We start from the raw sequence: 25,470 nt of genomic DNA, 5'->3' as shown, positions 1-25,470 counted from the left end.
AGAAATTACCTAGGGTTACCCAGAGCTCTCTATTTTTCTAAGCTCCCTGTACCTATTCAGGAGTCTCTTAAAAGACCCTATCGTATCCACCTCCACCACCATCACTGGCAGCCCATTACACGCACTCACCACTCTCTGCGTAAAAAACTTACCCCTGACATCTCTTCTGTACCTACTTCCAAGCACCTTAAAACTGCGCCCTCTCATGTTAGCCATTTCAGCCCTGGGGAAAATCCTCTGATTATCCACACAATCAATGCCTTAAATGTTATCCATTTGAACCAATGGACACCGAAACATGTCAAGACCCTTATTAGGATGCCACAAAAAGATATGATACTAGCCGAAGAAAATTACCCCAGGTGCTTCAGCTGATTTTCCCTCATTTACAGTCAATCAAAAAAAAAATTGGCTGTATACACTGGATGAATTCCTCCATCTGAAACTATTAGGAACTAGTAGTTACTGTAGAATTATTTGTAGTAGTCTCCTTTGTTTTGTGTTTCATTTAAATGCATAATTTGTTACTCAGTCAAATAGAAATTTTTCATAAGTTTTTAACTATTTTCATGAAAATTTGGCTCACTGAAGCAACCACTTCGGTGGACCAAAATCTACAGGTCCCGATGTGCCCCAATTAATCAGAACCCACTGCATTTACTTTACCCAACTACAAAGTAATTTTTTATCCCCCCTATCTATTGGCACAAGTGCTAATTTTGTTTAAAAGTGGAAAGATTGTAGGTTCAAAGATTTTCCAGGAACTTAATGTTTAAATAACACTTTGAGCTATATCGAGGGAAAGCTGATTGCGAAGATCTAGCCATTGACTGAACTGCATGTGTAAGATCTCGTGACATGAAGCTCTAGCATCTTAGCCAGTATTTGTCCAAAGATTAATACTATCAAAAATATTTATTCATTCATTTAACATATACAAAGAGCTTGTCATGGTCAAATTCACTGCTGCATTTAACTAAAAAGCAACAAAGCATAAATTATAAAAATAGTGCAAAACTTGAGAGCAGTTTTGGCAGTCAAGAATGTAATGGAAATTATGTAATTGCATAAACAGACACTAGTTTATGATTTCTGTTCACTTTCACAGTAGTGAAAGCATGGCTTTATAAACTCGCTTCTTTTCTTCCAATCATGTAACCAAGAATAATGAATAGTCCATTACTACATTCCCCTACCCAGTGAGAGATTCACTACTCAAAATGACCAGTCTTCAGTTGGCACCCGGAGAAATAACCAATCACAGGAGCCTAACAGATCAATGGCATTCCAGCTGGCATTGCTTAAACATGTGCCTGTGAGCAGCCGTTAGCAAGATGAGTTCTAAGGTATCGGAAAAGCCTAAAAGAGTTCGTAAGGGTGTTACACTTAGCGTAAAACTGGACATAATTAAGTGTTTCGATCGTGGTGAACTTAAGTAAGGACAAAGTGAGTCTGGCTTGTGGAACTTGACGAAGATGATGTTGAAGAGGTTTTGGCATCCCATGACCAAGAACTGATAGATGAAGAGCTGATGCAATTGGAAGAGGAGAAGATAACAATTGAAACCGAATGCAGTAGCGAACGGACCGAAAGTGAAGTCGTGCAACTGCATGAGATTTTTGCCGCACTGATAAAGTACGATTTTAACTTTGAAAGGGTATGTCGGTTTAGGGCATATTTGCAAGATGGTTTGAATGCTTACAAAGAACTGTATGATAGAAAAATGCACGAGGCTCAGCAGTCAAGCATACTGTCGTTTTTCAAGCCTGCCACATCAGCCACAGCAGACGATGAACCTCAACCTTCGACACCAAGGCGGGCAGACATAGAAGAAGATGACCTGCCTGTCCTAATGGAAACAGATGACGATGAGATGACACCCCAGTGTCCCACCACCCCAACCCAGGCCCTGGATACCGATTCGCGGAGAATGCAGCAGTAGCTGGGAGGCACACAGCACATCTTTAAGAAAAAAGCCAAAATAAACAAGCTAATTAATCAGGTGCCACCCAGCACATAAATGTAGGCCCAAATCGCCTCTGATCTGGGCCGACATTTACATGCCAGGCGGCACCTAATTAATTAGCATGTTTATTTCAGCTTTTTTCTTAAAGATGTGCTCGGTGTGTCCCGGCTACCGCTGTACCCCTGCATGCTTCGCGGATTGGTATCGGTTTGCTCCCTGGAGGGTGGGGACCACTACACCATCCCAACCTCCGACGACTCAGCCTAACACACCATCATCAGTGTGCTCAGTGCTGTCTTCCCGATTCTCGTAAGTGATACTACACTGTACGTATATTGTTTCTACTTTTGTCATGTGTGACGCCAGAGCTACAGGACGGATGATGCTAATGAGAGAGATAACGGCAGACAAATGGAGAAACATTCAAAATGCTAATAAGAGAGAAGAGAGAGATTAACACGAAAGAAACACAATTCAGATGTTGGCATCTGTGACAGACCGTTTGCTTTGAACCTGAACTGATTGAAGTTTGATGGACAGGTGATACCCCAGCAGGGGGATAAAAAGAGCAGGTTTGCTAAGGCACGACACACGCCACGAGACCCCGGAAAGAGCAGTGTGCCCCATAAGGTGGTGGGAGTTTGGAGGACCGTTTCGCGGGAATCGGTCAGAGGCTAACAGGGTGTAAAGGTAGAATCGGTGGGTGTGTCCGCCCTTGCCTGGGTGCCAGGTTCACCACGGAAGAACGATCGCATCCGGAACGGAGGGGTCACAATCGGTGACCACAGCGGGATCAGAAGGCATCAAAAGGTTTGCCCGAAACCAACCGCATCTTTCACTCTCTCTCTCTCTCTCCCCAACAGTACAACAACAGCGATTACTTCGAACTGCACTAAACTGAACTGAACTCTGCTTCACTTAAGACTGATCATTTTACCCCTAGACTGTGATAGAGCTTGGTTGATTCCTATTACCCTATTTCTGTGTATATGTGTGTATTATCATTGCTAACCGGTTACACTTATATCCTTGCGATTAGTGTACTGTATTACTTATTTCCTTAATAAAACTTTATTAGTTTCTAGTAATCAGACTCCAACGAGCGTTCCATTTCTGCTGGTTTGGCAACCCAGTTACGGGGTACGTAACACTTTATATAGGCTGTGTATTTTTACGTGTTATTTGGTATGATTTGGCAGCTTCATAGCTTAAAGGTTACTGGAGAGAGATTCTTGTCAAAAGTGCTTGCGTGAGATTTTCCGCCGAGTGCGCTTGCGTGAGATTTTCGCTACAGAGAACAGTGCAAGCAATCGTTGTAGAGAAGAATTTCTAATTTATATAGGCTGTGTATTTATCATATCATTCCTGCTTTTACTATGTTACTGTTATTTTAGGTTTTATGTGTTTTTGGCATGATTTGATAGGTTATTTTTGGGTCTGTGAATGCTCACAAATTTTTCCCATATAAATAAATGGTAATTGCTTCTTTGCTTTACGACATTCCGGCTTACGAACCGTTTCACAGGAATGCTCTACCTTCGGATGGCGGGGGAAACTTGTACATAATTTGTTACTCATTTAAACAGTAGTTTAACTCTTTTATAATTTTTAAACTATTTCCATGAAACTTCGGGTAATTGAAACAGTCACTTAATTGGGCCAAAATGTACTGGTCTCAATTAGTAGGAATCCTCTGTACACAACTTCTCCAGATGCTCTGAAGGGAAATGTATCAAGGTATCAGCCCACATAACAAATCCTAGATTTAACAAACAACCAGAGAAAGTATTTGACTCTAACCACTCTGCTCATATGCAGTTAAACGGGTGGCACATTTAATCAAGAGCTGCTTCATGGCTCTGATGACCTTGGTTCAATTCTCACCTCCGATGCTGGATGCTGTCTGTATGTTCCAGAAGGCTTGAAAATTGCAAATATCAATCCACTCTTCAAGAAGGGAGAGAGGCAGAAGAAAGGAAACTATAGGCCAGTTAGTCTGACTTCAGAAGATGTTGGAGTTAATTATTAAGGATGAAGTCTCAGGGTACTTGGAGGCACAAGATAAAATAGGCCATAGTCAGCATAGTTTCCTCAAGGGAAAATCTTGCCTGAAATATCTGTTGGAATTCTTTGAAGAAATAACAAGCAGGATAGACAAAGGAGAATTGGTTGATGTTTTGTACTTTGATTTTCAGAGGCCTTTGACAAGGTGCCACACATGAGGCTGCTTAACAAACTACGAGCTCATGGTATTACAAGAAAGATTCTAGCATGGATAAAACAGTGGTTGATTGGCAGGAGGCAAAGAGTGGGAATAAAGGGTGCCTTTTCTAATTGGCTGCCGGTGACTAGTAGTGTCCCACAAGGATCAGTGCTGGGACTTATTCCTTTTATGTTATATGTCAATGATTTGACGATGGAGTCGCTGGCTTTATTGCAAAGTTTGCAGACAATAAGAAGACAGGTGGAAGGGCAGGTAGTTCAGAAAATGAGGAGGACGAGGACAAGGAGGAGGAGGCCCCTAACTCCAAGTAGAGTCATCGGGACACCATCGGGACGCCGTCATGACGGCGCTTTTTTTTTTAGCAGGCTTTCTTATTTTTACGAGGCCGAGTTGCTAGCTCAACACTCAACCTAGCACGGATGGAAAGCATGCAAGGGAGCCGGCTGGATTCGAACTTGGGAGCATTCGCTCGAAAGTCCGGCGCTGATGCCACTACGCCACCAGCCGGCTTTCTAAATGAAGAGAAAATACAAAAAATACACTGAGACACAAAGGGACTTGGGAGTTCTTGTGCAGGATTCCCTAAAAGTTAATTTGCAGCTTGAGTCTGCAGTGAAGAAGACAAATACGATGTTAGTCCTGACGAAGGGTCTCGGCCTGAAACGTCGACTGCGCCTCTTCCTATAGATGCTGCTTGGCCTGCTGCGTTCACCAGCAACTTTGATGTGTGTTGCTTGAATTTCCAGCATCTGCAGAATTCCTGTTGTTTGCGATGTTAGTATTAATTTCAAGAGGACTAGAATATAAAAGCAAGGATGTAATGTTGAGATTTTATAAAGCACTGGTGAGGCTTCACTTGGAGTATTGTGAGCAACTGGGTCCCTTATCTTAGAAAGGATGTGCTGAAACTGGAGAGGGTTCAAAGAACATGATTCCAGGATTGAATGGCTTGTCATATGAAGATCATTTAATGGCTCTGGGCCTTTTAGAATGGAGATGAGGAGGAATTTCTTTAGCCAGAAAGTGAGGTATCTATGGAATTCTTTGCCCCATGCAGCTGTGAAGGTCAAGCCTTTATGTCTATTTAAGAGAGAGGTTGCTAAGATTCTTGATTGGTCAAGGCATGTAAGGGTACGGGAGGAAGGCAGGAGATTGGGGCTGACAGGAAATTTGGATCAGCCATGACGAAATGGCAGGGCAGTTGATGGGCCCAATGGCCTACCTCTGTTCCTGTATCTTATGGTCTTTCTGAGAGTGTATGCAGTTCCCTTGGGCGCTCCACTTTCCTCCCACATCCTGAAGACATGCAAGTTGTTAGGTTAATTGGTCACTAAATTACACCATTGAGAAGGGAAAAGGGTGGGCGCGTCTGTATTTCTTGGCTCAAATGATGAAAATTCAGATGTTCAAAGTAAATATATTTCAAAGTACACACATGTCACCTTATCTTGTGGGCATTTACAGTAGAACAGAAATACAATAGAATCAAAAAAAATTACATACAAATCATTGTGCAAAAGAAAATTATTTTAAATAACATCATTTTGTTGAAATGGTGGATTTTGATAAATGCCTGTGTCATTTAGACTGAAAAGTAGAGGGAGATAACTAATTATCAGACTCTAGCCTGGTGCATCTGCAACTGCAAGTCAAATTAAGCTGGCCTTGTGTGCTCAGTCAATACAATAGGCAGAAGCCGGTGTTTGTCTGGGGCTAAGAACAAATATTAATTTGCTATTCATGGCAAGAAAAACACATTGTACAATATAAAAAGCACTTTAACACAGTTCTTGATTATGCACCATAAAAAACGTATTAGAATTAAGTGAATAACATTAATTTAATTGACATTCCCAGAGAAAATAAAAACTAATGGGGTCAGAAGTGCATTAAAAATGCAGGGAGCTGTCTTCAGAATTAGGTTAGTAAGGTTGTTAAAGGAGGTGACGGCTGTTCTACAATCAGAATCAGAATCAGGTTTTATTATCACTGGCATGTGACGTGAAATTTGTTAACTTAGCAGCAGCAGTTCAATGCAATACATAATCTAGCCGAGAGAAAAAAAATAATCAATAAAATAAAACATAATAATACACAAGTAAATCAATTACTTATATTGAATAGATTTTTAAAAATGTGCAAAACCAGAAATACTGTATATCTAAAAAAGTGAGGTAGTGTCCAAAGCTTCAATGTCCATTTAGGAATCAGATGGCAGAGGGAAAGAAGATGTTCCTGAATTGCTGAGTGTGTGTCTTCAGGCTTCTGTATCTCCTACCTGATAGTAACAGTGAGTAAAGGGCATGCCCTGGGTGCTGGAGATCCTTAATAATGGACGCTGCCTTTCTGAGATACTGCTCCCTAAAGATGTCCTGGGTACTTTGCAGGCTAGTGCCCAAGATGGAGCTGACATACACTAAGAGCAATGCCGTTAGTCTAATTTTTCAGTTTTCCCCTGCAATATGTAATTTTCTCAGCTTTCCACACACTTCTCCTTTGAAAGTGATGATTTATTCTGTTTCCACCACCTTTTTGGGAAGTGATTTCCAGATCATGACTGCTCACCTAGTGATAACTAATTTCACTCAAACTGTGGTGATAGTGTGGAACAAGCTGCTGCAAAAGTGGTTGATTTTAATATTTAAAAAGAAGCTTGGATAGGTTCACAGATGGGAGGGGTTATGGAGGACTATGGTCTGGGTGCAGTTTGAAGGAATTAGGCAGAATAACAACTTGGCACAGGTTTGTCATCAGTGGTCCTATAACCAGGATTGTGATATGCACCAGCTGCTCATACAACAATCTACCACCTGCTCCCACAGCTTCACATGACCCTGATTAGGAGAGGGAGGGCAAATCAGGTGTTACCCTTGTCCAAGTGTGATCTACAGGCCAACAGAAGAAAGGAGTGTCTTACACCTCCTTTGTTAGAGAGGTATCTCTAACCCGCCACCTGGAGATTGATCTCACAATAGGGAAAAAGTTTGGTAGACACCATGGGCCTAGGGCCTGTATTGTGCAGTAGTGTTCTATGTTCCATCTTGAAGGATTCTCCATAAAAGCAAAATTAAAAATTAAATACAAATCACAGTCAAGAACTTCTGATAATTAAACTCTGGCAGAGTAAAATTATTAAAAAGGTGGGTAACCACCAACCAACACAGTAATGCAAAGCTTAAAAGAAATTCAAATTCAAAACAGGCTCTCAAAAAGAAAAGTAAAAGATAATTGTAGAGAAGGGAGAGGTGCATCGCACAAGTAGATGCTTTTCCCTTGCTGAGAATTGGTGTAGTCTCTATTCATGAACTTAAGCTGAAGTTGAAGTTTAAGGTTAATTGTTATTCAACCATAAAATAATACAGCCAAACAAAAGAGTGTTCCTCTGGGGCTTTTTTGTTGTATTGGATAATAAATGTGTAAATAATTTAGCAGGTCGCTAACACATATCTTATCAGCAATCACAGAGTTAAAGTTGCATTAGGCTAAATAAAAAGCTTTTATTGCTGTTGACAGCAGCTCCCTTTGAGGAGCACTTTAATCTTTTAATTACATTGTACTGATGGATACATTCCTGAGGAACTTCTCTGGAAAGATATCTTGAGACAGTGAATAGGCACAATATAAGTAAAATTGTGCTTGATGTTCAACTACTCATTTCATACAATTTTCTGTTAAAGAGGTCAGCATAAAGGTGTGTAGGAGGGAGCAGAGGTGTGGCAGGCACACTGGAGTTCATGGTGGGTTGGGGGCTGGCCACTTCTCTTGGTGTTGCTCGGTGGAAGACAAGTTGGATTGTGTCTGTTGGCACAAGTGCAAGATGATCAGACTGCTTCAAGCCTGCTCTCACCAACACCATCCTGCACCATCAATATACATAACACGACATTCAGAGACTTGAGCTTTTTCTTGTGTTTAACGCTAACTTATATGTGCTCTAAGTGTCTTGTGGCATGTGTGACTATTGGTAATGTCTTTTCTACCTTGACCCCAGAGGAATGCTATCTTGTCTGGCTGTATTCATGGGTAATCATGTATGATTGAACGATAATTAAACTTGAAATTATATCAGAATTTGAGGTACGAGTTATTATCAAGATTTATGGTTCAATAATTGTTATGATGGGTGCTAAGTAAATAAAATTCAGCAAGTATAGTAACAAAACTAAAGTACCATCGGTGGCCACTTTATTAGATACACCATACTTGCTAATGAAATATCTAATCAACTGATCGCGTGGCAGCAACTTGATGGATAGAAGAATGCAGTTATGATCATGGGGGTTGAGTTATCGTTTAGACCAAAGATTAGAATGGGAGAGAAATGTGATCTTAGTGACCGACTGAGGAATCATTATTGGTGCCAGATGGGGTGGTTTGAGTATTTCAGAAACTGCTGATCTCCTGGGATTTTCACACACAAGAATCTCTAGAGTTTACAGAGAAAGTTGCGAAAGAAAACATAAAAAACATCCAGTGAGCAACAGTTCTGTTAATCAGAGAGGTCAGAGGAGAACGGTCAGACTGGTTCAAACTGACGGGAAGACGACAGTTACTCAAACAACCACGCGGTACCAACAGTGGTGTGCAAAAAAGAACCCTTGAATGCACATGTTGAACCTTGAAGTGGATGGGCTAGAGCAGCAGAAGACCATGAACAGACATTCAGTGGCCACTTTATTTGGTACAGGAAGTAATAATAAAGTGGCCACTGAGGATACTTTAGTCACATAATTTGGCATTTTACTATTAATTTACTTGATGCCTTATACTATCAATATCTGACACAATTTTAAGCAGATTGTGTCTAATTTTCTTACAGGAAAATGCAGCCATATTCATATTAACAGAAATTATAAAACTTCACTGGAGCTAAGGCTGGCCATTAAAATTCCTTCTGAAAAAGGTTATGATTTTTCATTAAGTGACTGTAATCTGCAATGACTTATAAACAATTACTGACATTTTCAGCTTCTGAAGCTTAATACCTTTTACCACTGACTTCACTTATAGGAGAATCTACCTGTTAGGAGCTTTAACATGTTTATAGCCAGATTCTGACTCCAAATAACTTCCAATGTTGCGATGCTTTATTTCCACTTTAGCAACAACTATTTTTGCCCTGTCTCACCCCACCTGCTGCTGAAGCACTCCCATCTACAAAGTTAACTACTTTCATGCTTTCTTAGTCAGTCTAGAAACTAGAACCATCCAGTACTTTGCTAGCCGTATCCCAGGCTACACTATCACCTTTCTCAGCCATCACCAGTGTTTGTAACAATGGCTCAGGTACACCAATTCCTTAATTCTTAGTTATTACATTCATCCATAGTCTTTCATGTGTGTCAAGGCTTTCAAGGTTATAATCTTCAGATAAAGTTTTCTTTCTTTCAACTATGGCCTCCTGTATAATAGGCACCATATTGAGGTGTCTACTTTTGGAGTTCAATCCAGCAACCTCTGTAAGGAGTTGCACATCTTCCCCGTGGAATGCTTAGGCTTCTTCCAGGTGCCTGTTTCCTCACAAAGTCCAAAGATGTACTAGATAGTAGGTCATTGTAAATTGTCCCATGATTAGGCTAGGGTTAAATTGGTGGACTGCTGGCAGTGCAGCTGAAAGGCCAGAAGGGTTTATTCTTCACTGTGTCTCTAAACAAAAAGGATATAAACAATCCTTCAATATCTTCCCCTCCCCATTCCTATCAGAGCCGTTGAACCATTTTAGCTCCAAGTTGTGAACTCTTTTCCAAGAGCTACTTTGATTTTATAATCCCATTTATACAGATGTCTAAATGCCATCCTTAGTTCAGAGTTGATTTGTGCCTTGTTATCTCCCATCAGGTTTTGACCCTCCACCCACACTGAAACGGCGTTTTCCTCCCCCAAAAATGGAGCTTTTCAGAAACGCTTTCCAGAGTGAATAAATCTGAAAACGCCTAATATCCAGCGTAGTGTGTACGGGGTAACCACCTATTTTTAAAACCGCTGTCATGACGTGCCGGAACAAATGGTGGTGGCAACGCGGCATTTCATTGTTTTCTTGAACACAACCTCCAACACCACAACAATATCTGACAATAGATGTGTAACAGCCTAATGTAACATCGTATGGAAATACAAGATAACACTGATGCAGACATGTTTTATACATTTAACAAGGTGCTTTATTAATGTATTGCTTGAGCAAACATTCAATAGATGCAATTGTCACTTTTGCCCAGTAACTCGTTTTATTGCACATCTTAAATACAGCAAAATAATACACAAAGATATGGCAAAAGTAAAAGCAAACAAATGAGGTAACAGCAAATTTCACTTTTGCCCAGTAACAAGCCTTATTGCATTTAGTTGTAGCCTTCGTCCTTTTCATCATGAAGAGACTATGGCTGTAGGAAATGTTTCTGGACAAACGCGCACCAAGTCTTTCGTTTGGCAATTTCCTTTTAAGTTTTTCTTGTCTGTAACTGGACAAACGCGCACCAAGTATACAGTTTCCTCTTCACTTGTTTTCTGTGTGTCCTGCACATGCCCAGTAGGAGGAGATTCGCCCAAATATCCGTTTTAATGTGGACAGAGGTATTTTTAAAAACACCTAGTGTGGACGTCTGTCGTTTTTATGTGAAACCGGCATTTTCAAAATTATCCGGTCTAGTGTGGACATAGCCTTAGAGACAAAAAAGAAACTGCAGATACTGGAATCTGGAGCAACACACAAGGTGCTGGAGGAACTCAGCAGATTAGGCATCACTTATGGAAGGAAACAGACAGGCTATGTTTCAGGCTGAGACCTTTCATCGGGGTAGGAAGTGCTTTGAGCTGTTTCTTACCCAAGACCAAAAGCAAGTTGGTGCAAATGAGAAGTACCTTGTCCCAAGACCAGGTCATTTTCTAAATCTAACTCCACAGTTCATGGGAGGACAAAATATACAACAATTTACTATACGTAGCCAAAGAGTTACCTATTGCATTATAAATGACTTTTATTGGCACTACCTCATGAGATTAACTGAGCTGCATTGTACAGTAGTTCTATAGTTTGCAAAACTGTGTTTGCTAATCTAACAATAATTTTTTAGGACAGTTCTTTGATTTCCCACTGCTATTTCTTCGTCACATTTGGATCAACTTTATTCACCATTTTCATTTATTAGGAATTCGCTGTGGTGCGTTGGTGCGACATTCAACAAAGAACAATATTCAACAATGATAAAGAATTACAGAATATAAAAATAATAAGAGGTTAAAGGACAGATATAGAATAAAATGTGCATAAATACATAAATAACAGCATGTATTTACAATGTAAACAGCATTATTAGAATTGGTTCAAAGTGTTTACAGTGCGGTGCAGAGACAGGGATAATAGAGGGGATAGGGGAGACAACCACAGTGGTTGATCAGATTAACTGCTTTGGGGAAGAAACATTTAAGAGGGTGTGAACTTTTCGTTTTAACAGCCCTACAGCACTTTCCAAAAGGAGCGTGCCGACAATGCAGTTTGCAGGATGGGCAGTGACTACAATGAATTTTTCGGTCCACTTCTTTGTCACAGTCAAATACAAGTCCTGCAGTGATGGTAGACTACAGCCAATGGTCTACCATTCTTTAGGTTGGTGGAAACAGTACATCAGATTTCTACTACTTCGCATGGAGAAGTGTCTTCTGATTCTGCTGCTGTGTAGCTGCCTTCTTGACTTTCCTCTCAAGAAGGATCAAGCACACATATATACCCTACCTGAATGGCCCTGCCATCTTCTCCCAGCATCCTATAGTTCCCAACTCATGAATACACTCTCATCTCGCACTGGTTATTTTTCATCTTTTATTGTTGCTCTTTCACATATTTATATTAGGGTGGCAGGGTTGAAATACAGCTCTAGCAAAGGAGGTGTAAGGCGCTCCTTCCTTCTGCAGGTCACTCATGGGCAAGGTGTAGCATGAGTTTAGTAGTTCGGTGCCATCGAAGTTAATCCTACGGCCATTGCCACTGTTCTGCTACTGCCAATTTGTCCGGATAACCCTAATGGACACTGTGGGTTTCTACCACACGTCCCGTCTGACCGATATACACTGCTCTGCTTTTACAGGGAATCCTGTAAGCGCCAGCCAACCTGACCCGCTTATGCTGTGACTTGAGCTTCCATATGGGTGCGCCGTGCCAATGGCTTTTGGAACCGCCTAGTAAAGGAAGCTCTTGAAATAAAACTAGATAAAAAGAATTATAACAAAGACGAAGGTCTCACTCTAAATAAGAACTGGAATTTGATTGTAAACAAAGTGGGAGAGCAGAAACCTGACTGGATGACGACTAACCAATCAGGAGGGATGGATTACAGGGATATAATACCACCAGACTAGACTTAGCTGGGCATCATCCCTGAAGAAGATGGCTGTATTCCGAACAGACTCGGAGACTACTCCTTCCCAAACACATTAGTCTTGATATGGACTTTAAGACAAAGGAGCTGAAGTAGGCCATTCGGCCCATCAAGTCTGCTCTGCCATTCCATCATGGCTGATTTATTGGCCCTCTCAACACCATTCTCCTGCCTTCTTCCCGTAACCTTTGATGCTTTAACGAATCAAGAACCTATCAACCTCTGCTTTAAACATACCCAATGACTTGGCCTCCACAGCTGACTGGCAACGAATTCTGCACATTCACCACCCTCTGGCTAAAGAAATTCCTCCTCATCTCTGCTCTAAATCTAAGTCCCTGTATTCTGAGGCTGTGCCCTCTGGTTCTAAAGTACCGCACAACAAGAAACATTGTCTATTCCACTCTATTTAGGCCTTCCAACATTCGACAGGTTTCAATGAGAATTTCCCCTTCCTTCCCTCCCCGTCATTTTTCTAGCAAGTACAGGCCCAGAGCCATGAAACGTTTTTCAAATGTTTACCCTTTCATTTCCAGAATCATCCTTATGAACCTCCTCTGGACTGTCTCCAGTGCCAGCATATCTTTTCTCAGATAAGGAGCCTAAAAGTGCTCACAATATTCCAAGTGTAGTCTATTTTTCACCTGTGCTCTGCACCCACTCAGGCCACATGTTCCTGAGGTGATGAATAAAATTGAAAACTGAGTTCAGAATAGACTACGCAAGAGTAAAATAACTTACTTGTAAAGGTCAGGCTGAGGCTGTTCACAGTCTATTGTGGCAATCAAAGAATCTATTTCCATGTCTGTACGGAATGCACTGGTGTCCGGCACAGTAAAATATGTCTGGTGAAGAAATTTTTATGGTAGTTAATATGTAAAAGTAATATTTAAAAAAAACTAAACAGAGCAAGTTGAAAGCCAAAGTAACACACACAAAATGCTGGAGGAACTCATCAGTACTGAGGAAGGGTCTTGGCCTGAAACGCCGACTGTTTATTCTTTTCCATAGATGCTGCTGGCCTGCTGAGTTCCTCCAACATTTTTTATGTGTTGCTTTGGATTTCCAGCATCTACATCATGTCTTTGAAGTTGAAAGACAATTTAACACCAGGTGTTCAAAACATGGAAGCTATATACCTGGTTTAAAAAAAACTCAAGAAGACTCTAGTTACCAAGCATATCTCTAGTTTTGGGAACAACTACTTAACAATTAGCCTGTTCCAGAGTGCGTGTGTCAAATAAATCTAATAGCAAACATACTGAGCAAATGGCTCAATGTTAAAGATGATAATTCCACAAATTTATTTATTTTAGAGATACAGTGCGAAACAGGTCCTTCCAGCCCACCAAGCCACACTATCCAGCTACCTACACATTTAACCCTAGCCTAATCACAGGACAATTTACAATGACCAGTTAACCTTCTAACCTATACGTCTTTGGACTGTGGGAGGAAACTGAAGTACTCAGAAGAAACCCACATGCACATGGGAAGAACCTACAAACTTTCTTAGAGGATGCCGAATTGAACTCCGACTCTCCTAGCTGTAATAGTGTCAAGCTGACCACATGGCGCGCCCCAAATATCAATTTGCATGGAGCCCTTATTTTAGCAAAATGATTCAGAAACTTCACAGATGCATTTCAGCACAACAAGAAGACATTATTGGGGTACTAAAGTATTATGTGGGAGAACACCAAGATAATTATACATAGTAACACGCATAAAATGCTGGAGGAACTCAGCAAGTCAGACAGCATCTATAGAAATTAATAAACAGGTGATATTTCAAGTAGAGACCCTCCATCAATGCCTGCCTTAATTATACATAGTAGGTTGCCAAGTGTCGAGTGTCTGCATAACAGTACTTTGCTACAAAGTGACATTTCTGGCAGGAGTGCTTATTTCATTACCTTCATAAAATGAGAGGCAATGAAAGACTCAATAACAAAAATCTGCAGCCTACAATTCACTGCGTTGAAATTACATGTGGGACTCAATTTATGAAGTTTCAGACAACTACTGGCTTTGAAACTAACAATCATGTACACAAGCGATATGCTCGCATATCAAGAAATTATTGTGTTGCATCTTTTCAAGATATGCCAACAAAAGCAAGACTTGGGGGTCAAACTGTCTTCTGACGTATCCTTAACTTTTTGTTTTAAATGGTTAATTTTCCATTGGAGTATTATTTGCAAGCAAAATATGCACTGCACACTCACATCCAGAAATGAAAGGGTTAAAATATAAGGAGTGCCTGATGGCTCTGGGCCAGATTTGTTGGGTTTAGAAGAATGAGGGAAGATTTCATTGAAACCTATTGAATATTGAAAGGCCTAGATAAAATGGATGTGGAGAGGATGTTCATTATAGTGGGGAAATCTAGGAGCAGAGGGCACAACCACTGAGTAGAAGGACATTCAATTAGAAAAGGAATGAGCAGGAATTTCTTTAGCCAGAGGGGAGTGAATCTGTGGAATTCATTGCCACAGACAGCTGTGGAGGCCAAGTCATTGGGTGTATGTAAAGAGGAGGCTGGAAAGCACCTAATTAGTAAGGGTATCAAAGTTTATGGGGCAGAACGGCATTGAGAGGAATGATAAATCAGCAATGATGGAATGGCGGAACAAACTCGATGGGCCGAATGCTGCTCCTATGCTTAGACTCTTACGGATCCAGAGCATTAAAATTATTGCAGAACCTCAAGTGTCCTCATGTATCTTAAACAGAATAAAGAGAGACTCCAGAATACCTATATCAATTGATGTGCTTTACCTTTTGGCTTGACTCTCCATCAAGACTAGCAGTGGTAACATAGCAGGTACCATCATCCCTGCTTGAAGATAGAAGGATAAGATCACATGGAAACGTCTCATCCTCCTTCACACATACAATATCTCCCACCTAAAGAGAAATGAAAAGATAGTTTTGTTTTACGCCCACAGACATTAATTTAATTAGTTCCAACATAACTGGAATGTCAGCTGAACTTCCATGCAACCACCACGACTTGATCATTTCCTGACAGTCACCTTATGTACAGATACTCCTGTGCCTGGTACACTTTATGGACATACAATGTATATAAACTATCTTATGTATTTAAACATGTTGTGTTTTTTAAATTATTGTGTTTTTATCTTATTATGATTTTTCTGTGTTCCATTGGATCCAGAATAACAGTTGTTTTATTCTTCTTTACACTTGTGTACTGGAAATGATATTTTGAATGTACTATATATGCTAGACTTCCAGAAACAACTTGTGATTGAAATAGGATCACAATGCCTCTTGATGACAATTATGAGGTTACACAATGTACAAGTTGAGATCATCAATGTTCATTTTCTTGCCTCAGGTTCAATTACCCAGAAAACACTGCTCAAATAGGTGACCAACACAAGTTGATTATAAACACAAGAGATCATGCAGATGCTGAAAATCCAGAGGAACATACACAAAATGCTGGAACTCAGCAGGGGTCAGGCAGCATCTATGAAAATGAATAAACAGTTGACTTCTCAGGCAGAGACTCTTCATCAGGAGTGGAAAGGAAGGAGGAAGACATCAGAATAAGAAGGTGGGGGCAGCAGGAGGATAAACTAGAAGGTGACAGGTGAAGCCAGGAGGGTGGTGGAGGGGAGATAAAGTTAGAAGCTGGGAGGTGATAGGTGGAAAGGGAAAGGGCTGGAGAGGGAGGAATCTGAGAGGAGAGGAGTGGACCATGGAAGAAAGGGAAAGGGGTCTGCTAGGGGTGGGTATAGGCAGGTGAGGAAAAGAGGTAAGGGAGGAGCCAGAGTGGGGAATAGAAAAGGGAAGGGTGGAGAGGGAAAAATGACCAGAAGTCGAAGAAATTGATGTTCCTGCCATCATGTTCGAGGCTCCTAGACAGAATATGAGGTGTTGCTTCTCCAACCTGAGGGTGGCCTCATCACGGCAGTACAGGAGGCCATAGACCAACATGTTGGAACAGGAATGGGGATTGGACTTGAAATAGTTGGCCACCGGGAATTTCCACTTTTTGCGGAAGGAGCTGAGGTGCTCATAAATTGTCTGTAACCGAATTTAGCTCTCAAGATATCAACCAAGATTCTTTACCCTGCAGCATACTAACTAAATGTATTTTCATCTGTAAGCAACCTACTGCATTAGTTGCACATTCCAAAGGGGAATGTTGAGAGAATTCATTTCAGCACTGCTGCAACTCACAGAGCAATTTGTTTAGCGCCAAAAAAGCAGGTAGCAGCCACTACTACCAGCAACCCGATTCACCGTTGTTGCCTTTGACATTAGTGGCTCTGATCTTTCCAAGTACTCTGGATCGGCTCATTCATGGCACATATTAACTCCAGCCTTCCAGGGAAGCTTGACCCACTGCAATTCGCCTACTGCTGAAGAAAGCCCACAGCAGACACCATCCCTCTGTTTCTGCAGTCATCTCTGAAACATCCAGACACTAAAGACATCAATGTTTATTGGCAACACTCACAAAATGCTGGAGGAACTCAGCAGGTCAAGCAGCATCTACGGAAAAGAATAAACAGTTGATGTTTCAAGCCGAAACCCTTCATCAGGACAGTCCTGATGTGTGTGTGCTGCTTTGGATTTACAGCATCTGCAGATTTTCTAATGTTTACTGGCTACAGCTCTGCCTTCAATACTACAAGACGAAGCAAACACATTTCCAAACTCCTCGACCTGGGTCTCCTCACACCTTCCTTAGCAACCAGACATTTGACTTCCTAACCAACAGTAATAATGACTTTATTTACAGATCATTTTTCATGCAGATGATGTAGTTCAAAGTGCTTTACAATGGGATAAAAGTGCAAACAAGAAAATAAAAACATAAACATGAAAATAAAAGACAAAAAGATGTTAGTTAAAAGCAAGGTTAAATACAGCAAGTTTTGAGCTGGCATTTAAAATTTGTTTTAAATTTAGATTGTTGTAATTTAACAGACCAGCAGAAGAAGACCTGAGAGCTTGAGCAGGATTATAAAATGAAAATGAGTCAGGAAAGGTAAGACAAATGAACACGTACCAATCCTCATAGAGGCATCAGAAGTGGAGAGAATGAGCAGTTTCAAGTTCCTGGGTGTCAAGATCTCTGAGGATCTAACCTGGTCCCAACATATTGATGTAGTCATAAAGAAGGCAAGACAGCAGCTATACTTTATTAGGAGTTTGAAGGGATTTGGCATGTCAACAAATATGCTCAAAAACTTCTATAGTTGTACCGTGGAGAGCATACTGATAGGCTGTGTCACTGTCTGATATGGAGGGGTTACTGCACAGGACTGAAAGAAGTTGAAGCAGGTTGTAAATCTAGTCAGCTCCATATTGGGCACTAGCCTACAAAGTACCCAGGACATCTATAGGAAGCGGTGTCTCAGAAAGGCAGCGTCCATTATTGAAGACCTCCAGCACCCAGGGCATGCCCTTTTCTCACTGTTACCATCAGGGAGGAGGTACAGGAGCCTGAAGACACACACTCAGCGATTCAGGATCAGCTTCTTCCCCTCTGCCATCCAATTCCTAAATGAACTTTGAAGCTTTGGACATTGCCTCACTTTTTTAATATACAGTATTTCTGTTTTTGCATATTTTTAATAATCTATTCGATATATGTACTTGATTTACTTGTTTATTTATTATTATTTTTTATTTTATTTATTATTATTTTCTCTCTCTCTGCTAGATTATGTATTGCACTGAACGCTGCTGCTAAGTTAACAAATTTCAAGTCATTTGAGGAAGGATATTTCTGCTTGTAGGGAGTATAGTAAATTCCTACGATGGCAAGGCTCATATGGTGAGAGATTTGGATGACTGCCAAAATCAAGTCAAATCACTTTTTATTGTCATTTCGACCATAACTGCTGGTACAGTATACAGTAAAAACGAGACAACGTTTTTCAGGACCATGGTGCTACATGAAACAATACAAAAACTACACTGAACTACGTAAAGCAACACAAAACTACACTAGACTACAGACCTACCCAGGACTGCATAAAGTGCACAAAACAGTGCAGGCATTACAATAAATAATAAACAAGACAATAGGCACAGTAGAGGTCAGTAGGTTGGTGTCAGTCCAGGCTCTGGGTATTGAGGAGTCTGATGGTTTGGGGGAAGAAACTGTTACATAGTCTGGTCGTGACAGCCTGAATGCTTCAGTGCCTTTTGCCAAATGGCAGGAGAGAAAAGAGTTTATATGAAGGGTGCATGGGGTCCTTCATAATGCTGTTTGCTTTGCGGATGCAGCGTGTGGGGTAAATGTCTCTAATGGTGGGAAGAGAGACCCTGATGATCTTCTCAGCTGACCTCTCTATCTGCTGCAGGGACTTGCGATCCGAGATGGTGCAATTTCCGAACCAGGCAGTGATGCAGCTGCTCAGGATGCTCTCGATACAACCTCTGTAGAATGTAGAGAGGATGGTGGGTGGGAGGTGGACTTTTCTCAGCCTTCGCAGAAGGTAGAGACGCTGCTGGGCTTTCTTTGCTATAGAGCTGGTGTTGAGGGACCAGGTGAGATTCTCCGCCAGGTGAACACCAAGAAATTTGGTGCTCTTAACCATCTCTACAGAGGAGTTGTCAATGTTCAGTGGACAGTGGTCGCTCTGTGTCCTCCTGAAGTCAACAACTATCTCTTTTGTTTTGGTCACATTGTTTTGTTCATATTTGCTAGAGTTCAGGATAAGAGGCACATCCTAAATAAATTTATATAATGTAAGCTGGATGGATAGATGCAGGAATGATGTTCTTAATGGTGTGTAGATCTCAAACTAAGGGTTAAAGCATAAGATTTAAGAAAGTTGTGTGTGACATGTACTGTCAGGATGTTGAAACTTCTTGCAGTTTCCACTGCTGTGCTGTCAATGTAAAAAGGGGTGTGAGTGGTCAGAGTTCTCAAGTTGATAACCATCTTTTTTTTCAATCTCCTCAAGGAAAATGGGGTAAGCCATTTAGAGCTGAGGTAAAAAGAAATAATTTCACCCCAAGGGTGGTGATTTTGAGGAATTCTCTACCAGTTGAGGCCAAATCATTAAATTCAAAGAATTAAATGTAATTCATCTGCTTAAATGGATCATGGGTTAGAGGAAAGGGTACTGAATTCTACTGATCAACCAAGATTATATTGAACGGTCAAAAAGCCTTCTAAAGGCAGTATAGTGCACTTATACACTATAGTTCTAAATAAATCCCTTTAAATCGCACACCCAGAGGCTTTTCCTGTTGTTTAAACCAATTTTCTTGTGACTGACCTACATTTTTTTAGCTAGCTGTACAAAACTTCAAAGATAAGTGTCATTGTTCAAGGATTAATATAATCCCTGCAGCCTGTGTACACTATTTGGGCCACTTTGTTACTAAGTGCTTAAAACTACACAAGCAAAATGTGCCCTTACAGATATGTATAGAATAAAAGGTATCAAGCATATGTTACTTTCAGTTTGATACTGTAACTCAGTTTCATAGAACAGAAGACGCATGCTATGTTACACTTGTAAACTTATAGGCTTATGTCTCAGAAAGAAGAATAAGTACATTTCAAATAATTATAAATAACATTTCAGATCAAAAGGTGATGGCTGGTTTATAAAAGATATAAAATAAAAAGGACAGAATTTACTTAAAGCCCAATGAAGAATGGGAGCAGAATTCGGCCATTCAGCACATCAAGGCTGAATTATGATCTCTCTCAACCCTATTCTCCTGCCTTCTCCTCTTAAACTTTGATGCTCTCAGACTAATGTGAGGTTATCCACTTTGGTGGTAAGAACAGGAAGGCAGATTATTATCTAAATGGAGTCAAGTTAGGAAAAGGGGAAGTACAACGAGATCTAGGTGCTCTTGTACATCAGTCACTGAAAGCCAGCATGCAAGTACAGCAGGCAGTGAAGAAAGCTAATGTCATGCTGGCCTTCATAACAAGGGGAATTGAGTACAAGAGCAAAGAGGTCCTTCTGCAGTTGTACAGGGCCCTGGTGAGACCACACCTGGAGTACTGTGTGCAGTTTTGGTCTCCAAATTTGAAGAAGGACATTCTTGCTATTGAGGAAGTGCAGCGTAGGTTCACAAGGTTAATTCCCGGCATGGCCGGACTGTCATATGTCGAAAGATTGGAGCGACTGGGCTTGTATACTCTGGAATTTAGAAGGCTGAGAGGGGATCTTATTGAAACATATAAGATTATTAAGGGATTGGACACGCTGCATGTTCCCGCTGATGGGCGAGTCCAGAACCAGAGGCCACAGTTTAAGAATAAGGGGTTGGCCATTTAGAACAGAGTTGAGGAAAAACTTTTTCACCCAGAGAGTGGTGGATATATGGAATGCTCTGCCCCAGAAGGCTGTGGAGGCTAAGTCTCTGGATGCTTTCAAGAAAGAGATGGATAGAGCTCTTAAAGATAGCAGAATCAAAGGTTATGGGGATAAGGCAGGAACTGGATACTGATAGTGGATGATCAGCCATGATCACAGTGAATGGCGGTGCTGGCTCGAAGGGCCGAATGGCCTACTCCTGCACCTATTGTCTAATCAAGAACCTGTCAACCTCTATTTTAAATATACCAAATGACTTGGCCTCCATAGTTATCAGTGGCAATGAATTCCTCAGATTCACTACCCTCTGGCTAAAGAAATTCTTCCTCAATTCTGCTCCAAAGGGGCATCTCTCTGCTCTGAGGCTGTGCCCTCTGCTCCTGGACTCCCCCACTATAGGAAACATCCTCTCTACATTCACTCTATCTAGGCCTTTCAATATTCGATAGATTTCAATGAGATCCCTCCTCATTCTTCTAATGAAGGAGGAAAGAGATCAGAGAACACAGTGGAACTGGCAATACTGAAGAGGTTAGTGATCTTGAAACAACAAATAAAATGCAAGGCTTGAATCTTAGCTCAGGGCAGAATGTGACACTCAGATTGTGAATATTCATCAGTCTGAATTAGCAGGTAGGATAATAGGTTTAGATATAATAGTAAACGATGAAGTATTTAACAGAACTAAGGTTACATCAGCACCTTCAATTTAAGCAGCTGGTCTAAATCAGCCATCAGAAAATATGCTTAACTCTGTTCAACAGAATTTGCAAAAGGCCCGAGGCCTCCACTGATCAGGGTCAACCATACATTTTGCATCCTATCTGTATACATTGTTGGTACAACGCCAGTGATACGCAAGCCCAAAAGTCCCGAATGACAAGATTTGGCTTTGTTTAGAAACATGATCACAAACTAAAAACTATTACAACATCCAAATTAAAAATCCAGGAATAAATAACAAATAGACAAAATAAAAAAAATTTCTAAAGGGAACAGAAATTAATGACTATTTATAGAGCACTTTTCATATAGACAATGTAATTCAAAGTGCTCTACAATGGAATAAAAGTGTAAACATGAAAATAAAAGACAAAAAGATATCAGTTAAAAGCAAGGTTAAACAAAGAGGTTTTGAGCTGGTGCTTAAAAGGGTCTTCATCTCTTAGTTTTATTTATTGAATTCCCAAGTAAGGAGTGTAGTTTAAAAAAAGGGACTGACAATTATCTTAAATTAAACATTTATCATGCAGATTACAAAAATATGTTGATATCAAAGCAAAATGTGTATTCTTAGACTATATTTATAATATTAATCCAAATAGGCTTTTATGATTAGATCAAGTCTTGACAAGAACTTTCCAAAAACCAGATATGCCTATTCTCTTTATTCATTTACAGCACATACAAAAAAAACCTGTTTCAACTTATTTCAACATCAACTTCCCATGCATGTTGATGATAACACAGTAAATTTAGGATGGAGTTTTGCCTTCAGCTGACAACTACATGGAAACAGCAATGACGTCAATTTGGAATACACACCAAACATTTGTCTCAATTTGTTGGAATCAGCCCGAAGGTCAATGCATTGTCTCTTTGGAAAATATCATCAAAGATAATCACTCAATGACAGGTTAAATGGAAATCTCCACTACAGGTGGAAAATTTCAAAGAAATGAATGCCTTTATTTAGATGCACGAAGTACTATTTAAAGGTTTTAATTGGTCAGTGGATGACATATGAACACAAGAACAATAAATCAAACAGCATTGAGATAATAACAGTATTAAGATAGGAGAGATTTTGGATGATGGAAATAAATTGCAAAAGGGATAAACAAAATGATATATTCCAGCCAAAACAATGGCTTAGTTGCATAGGAAGGAGCACAGTAACTACAATGCTTATAAACTAAAACATCATCAAATCTATTTGTTGTCATAAACACAGTGATAAAAATACTGGTGTGTGTAGCTAACAGGATGTTTCTAAAGAGGAAAAACTGCAGGGTTGCATAGAGCAGAGCATTAGGGCCAACAGTTTAGAAGTAGGAGACTATGGGACAAATAAATTTTATCACCAGGATTTGAAAAAAAAACGCAAACAACAGGAATTCTGCAGATGCTGGAAATTCAAGCAACACACATAAAAGTTGCTGGTGAACGCAGCAGGCCAGGCAGCATCTCTAGGAAGAAGTGCAGTCAACGTTTCAGGTCGAGACCCTTTGTCAGGACTCAGATGCTGGAAATTCAAGCAACACACATAAAAGTTGCTGGTGAACGCAGCAGGCCAGGCAGCATCTCTAGGAAGAGTTGCACCAGGCAGCAACTCTAGGAAGAGGTCCTGATGAAGGGTCTCGGCCTGAAACGTCGACTGCACCTCTTCCTAGAGATGCTGCCTGGCCTGCTGCGTTCACCAGCAACTTTTATGTGTGTTGTTTGAAAAAAAAAGTCAGTTAGTAATTCTGCTCATTTTATCAAGATTAACAGTTCAGTTTCAGCATTGGAATTAGCAGGTCTCTTGTTGATTAAGTGCAAACTAAAGTCAATGAAATTATTCAGAAACAGAGCATGATCAAATTATTTTCTCTTAACACGTTTACTGATATTTTTAAGTGATAAACCTAGCAGACGTCATTTCACCACAACTCTAACCCCAACACGCTAACATTTCCTTAAAATATAGGTTGCTATTTCGTCCACTGAGTGTATACTGGCTCTCAGAGCAACCCATCTCATTCCATGCAACTTGTTCTCTCTTGCATGCCCATCAATCTCACCTGACTCACCTACCATCCATGTACACAACGAACAGCTTATGGCAGCCAATTTACATCTTTAGTATACAAGATGACATCTGATCACTCTCAAGTCACTGGGAAAACACTGAAACTCCCCACAGTGCCAGAAGTTAAGTTGAATCCAAGCCTCTGGAGATGTGAAACAGCTCCAACTGCTTCACTACTGCACTGCCCTACAATAGAATATTATCGGACTAGAATATAACAGCATGGAAGCAAGCTGCTCTTGGATAAGGGGTGGTGGCTATACATTAGAGATAATGAAACATCTCTTCTTTTCAGTAAAAGGTACCATGCTCACTTGACTTACTTATCAAGGGAAACAACCAGGCGAATCAATTGTATTAACACCTCAGGAGTATTTGTTTCATTAAGGCCACCTCTCATTCTTACGAACTCTGGATGATCATCGGGTGAAACAATTCTAAGGATTCATATTGACAAGTTGTATTCCAGCCTGGTATAGAAACACCAATGCCCTTGAATGGAAAAGCCTACAAAAAGTAGTAGATATGGCCCATCCATCATGGGTAAGACCCACCCATCGTTGGGCACATCTACATGAACCACTGTTGCAGGAAAGCAGCATTCATCAGAACCCTCCCCCCCCCACCCCCATCATATAGGCCATGCTCTCTTCTCGCTGCTGCCAACAGGGAGGTGGTACAGGAGCCTCAGGACCTACACCACCAGGTTCAGGAACAGTTACTACCCCTCAACCATCAGGCTCTTGAGCCACAGTGGATAACTTCAGTGAATGTCACTCACCCCAACAATGAATTAGCTCCACAAGCTACAGACTCACTTTCAAGAACTCTGCAATTCATGCTCTCGATATTTATTGCTTATTTATTTATTATCAGTTTGTATTTTCCTCTCTTTTCGGATTTGCACAGTTCGTTCTCTTTTGCACATTGATTGTTTCTCTGTTTGTTGTGTGTGGTTTTTCACTGATTCTATTGTGTTTGTATTTACTATGAATGCCTGCAAGGAAATGTTTTTTTGGAGGTAACAAGATCACTGATGAAGACAGGGTAATAGATGAGTCATGCATGGATTTTAGTAAGGGTTTTTAACAAGGTCCCTCATGATAAACTGGTTCCGAAGGTTGAAGCATATGAGATAGAAGGTTTGCTGGAAAAAAAGGATCCAAAGTTCGCTTAGTATTAGGTTGGTTATCTTCTGTGCTTCACAGCTCCTTTACTCAACAACATTAGCTCAATCTACTTCAAGTTTCAGAAGATAACCTCTTCATGACTAGAAATGGTGAGGTGCAAAGAGACTGGGGAGTCCTCATGCAGGATTCCCTAAAGTTAACTCGTAGGCTGAGTTGGTGGTAAAAAGGCAAATACAATGTTAGCATTCATTTTGAGAGGACTAGAACATATAAACAATACCAAGGTTTTAAGGCACTGGTGAGGCCTCATCTGTAGCATTGTGAGCAGTTCTGAGCCCGATTCAGGAACAGCTTCTTCCCCTCTGCTATCCAATTTCTAAATGGACATTGAATCTTTGGACACTACCTCACTTTTTTTTAGAATACGCATTATTTCTGTTTTTGCACTATTTTTTAAAATCTATTCAATACATGTAATTGATTTACTTATTTATTATTATTATTATTTTTTTCTCTCTGCTGGAATATGTATTGCATTGAACTGCTGTTGCTAAGTTAACAAATTTCACGTCACATGATAACAAACCTGATTCTGATTATCTAAGAAAGGATGTGCTGACATTGGAGAAAGTTCACGAGAATGTTCCA

At 40.5% G+C, this 25,470-nt stretch overlaps 1 protein-coding gene across 5 annotated transcripts in view; it reads right to left on the bottom strand.

Annotated features, from left to right (window-relative positions):
• The window catches only part of atp11c (ATPase phospholipid transporting 11C), a 214,362-nt gene that overhangs the window by 106,171 nt on the left and 82,721 nt on the right, over window positions 1–25,470 (bottom strand). For all 5 annotated transcript variants that reach the window (XM_063061160.1, XM_063061161.1, XM_063061164.1 and 2 more), the window contains 2 exons: window positions 15,347–15,475; window positions 13,307–13,410 (listed from right to left, as the gene is read on the bottom strand). In XM_063061160.1, the coding sequence (XP_062917230.1) occupies window positions 13,307–13,410; window positions 15,347–15,475 (233 nt within the window). The remainder of the gene's footprint in view (window positions 1–13,306; window positions 13,411–15,346; window positions 15,476–25,470) is intronic.

This window comes from Mobula hypostoma, chromosome 10 (genome assembly GCF_963921235.1).
Source record: "Mobula hypostoma chromosome 10, sMobHyp1.1, whole genome shotgun sequence".
NCBI lineage: Eukaryota > Metazoa > Chordata > Chondrichthyes > Myliobatiformes > Myliobatidae > Mobula > Mobula hypostoma.
The sequence above is the reverse complement of the archived record's forward strand: the minus strand, read 5'-3'. Positions and strand labels throughout refer to the sequence as shown.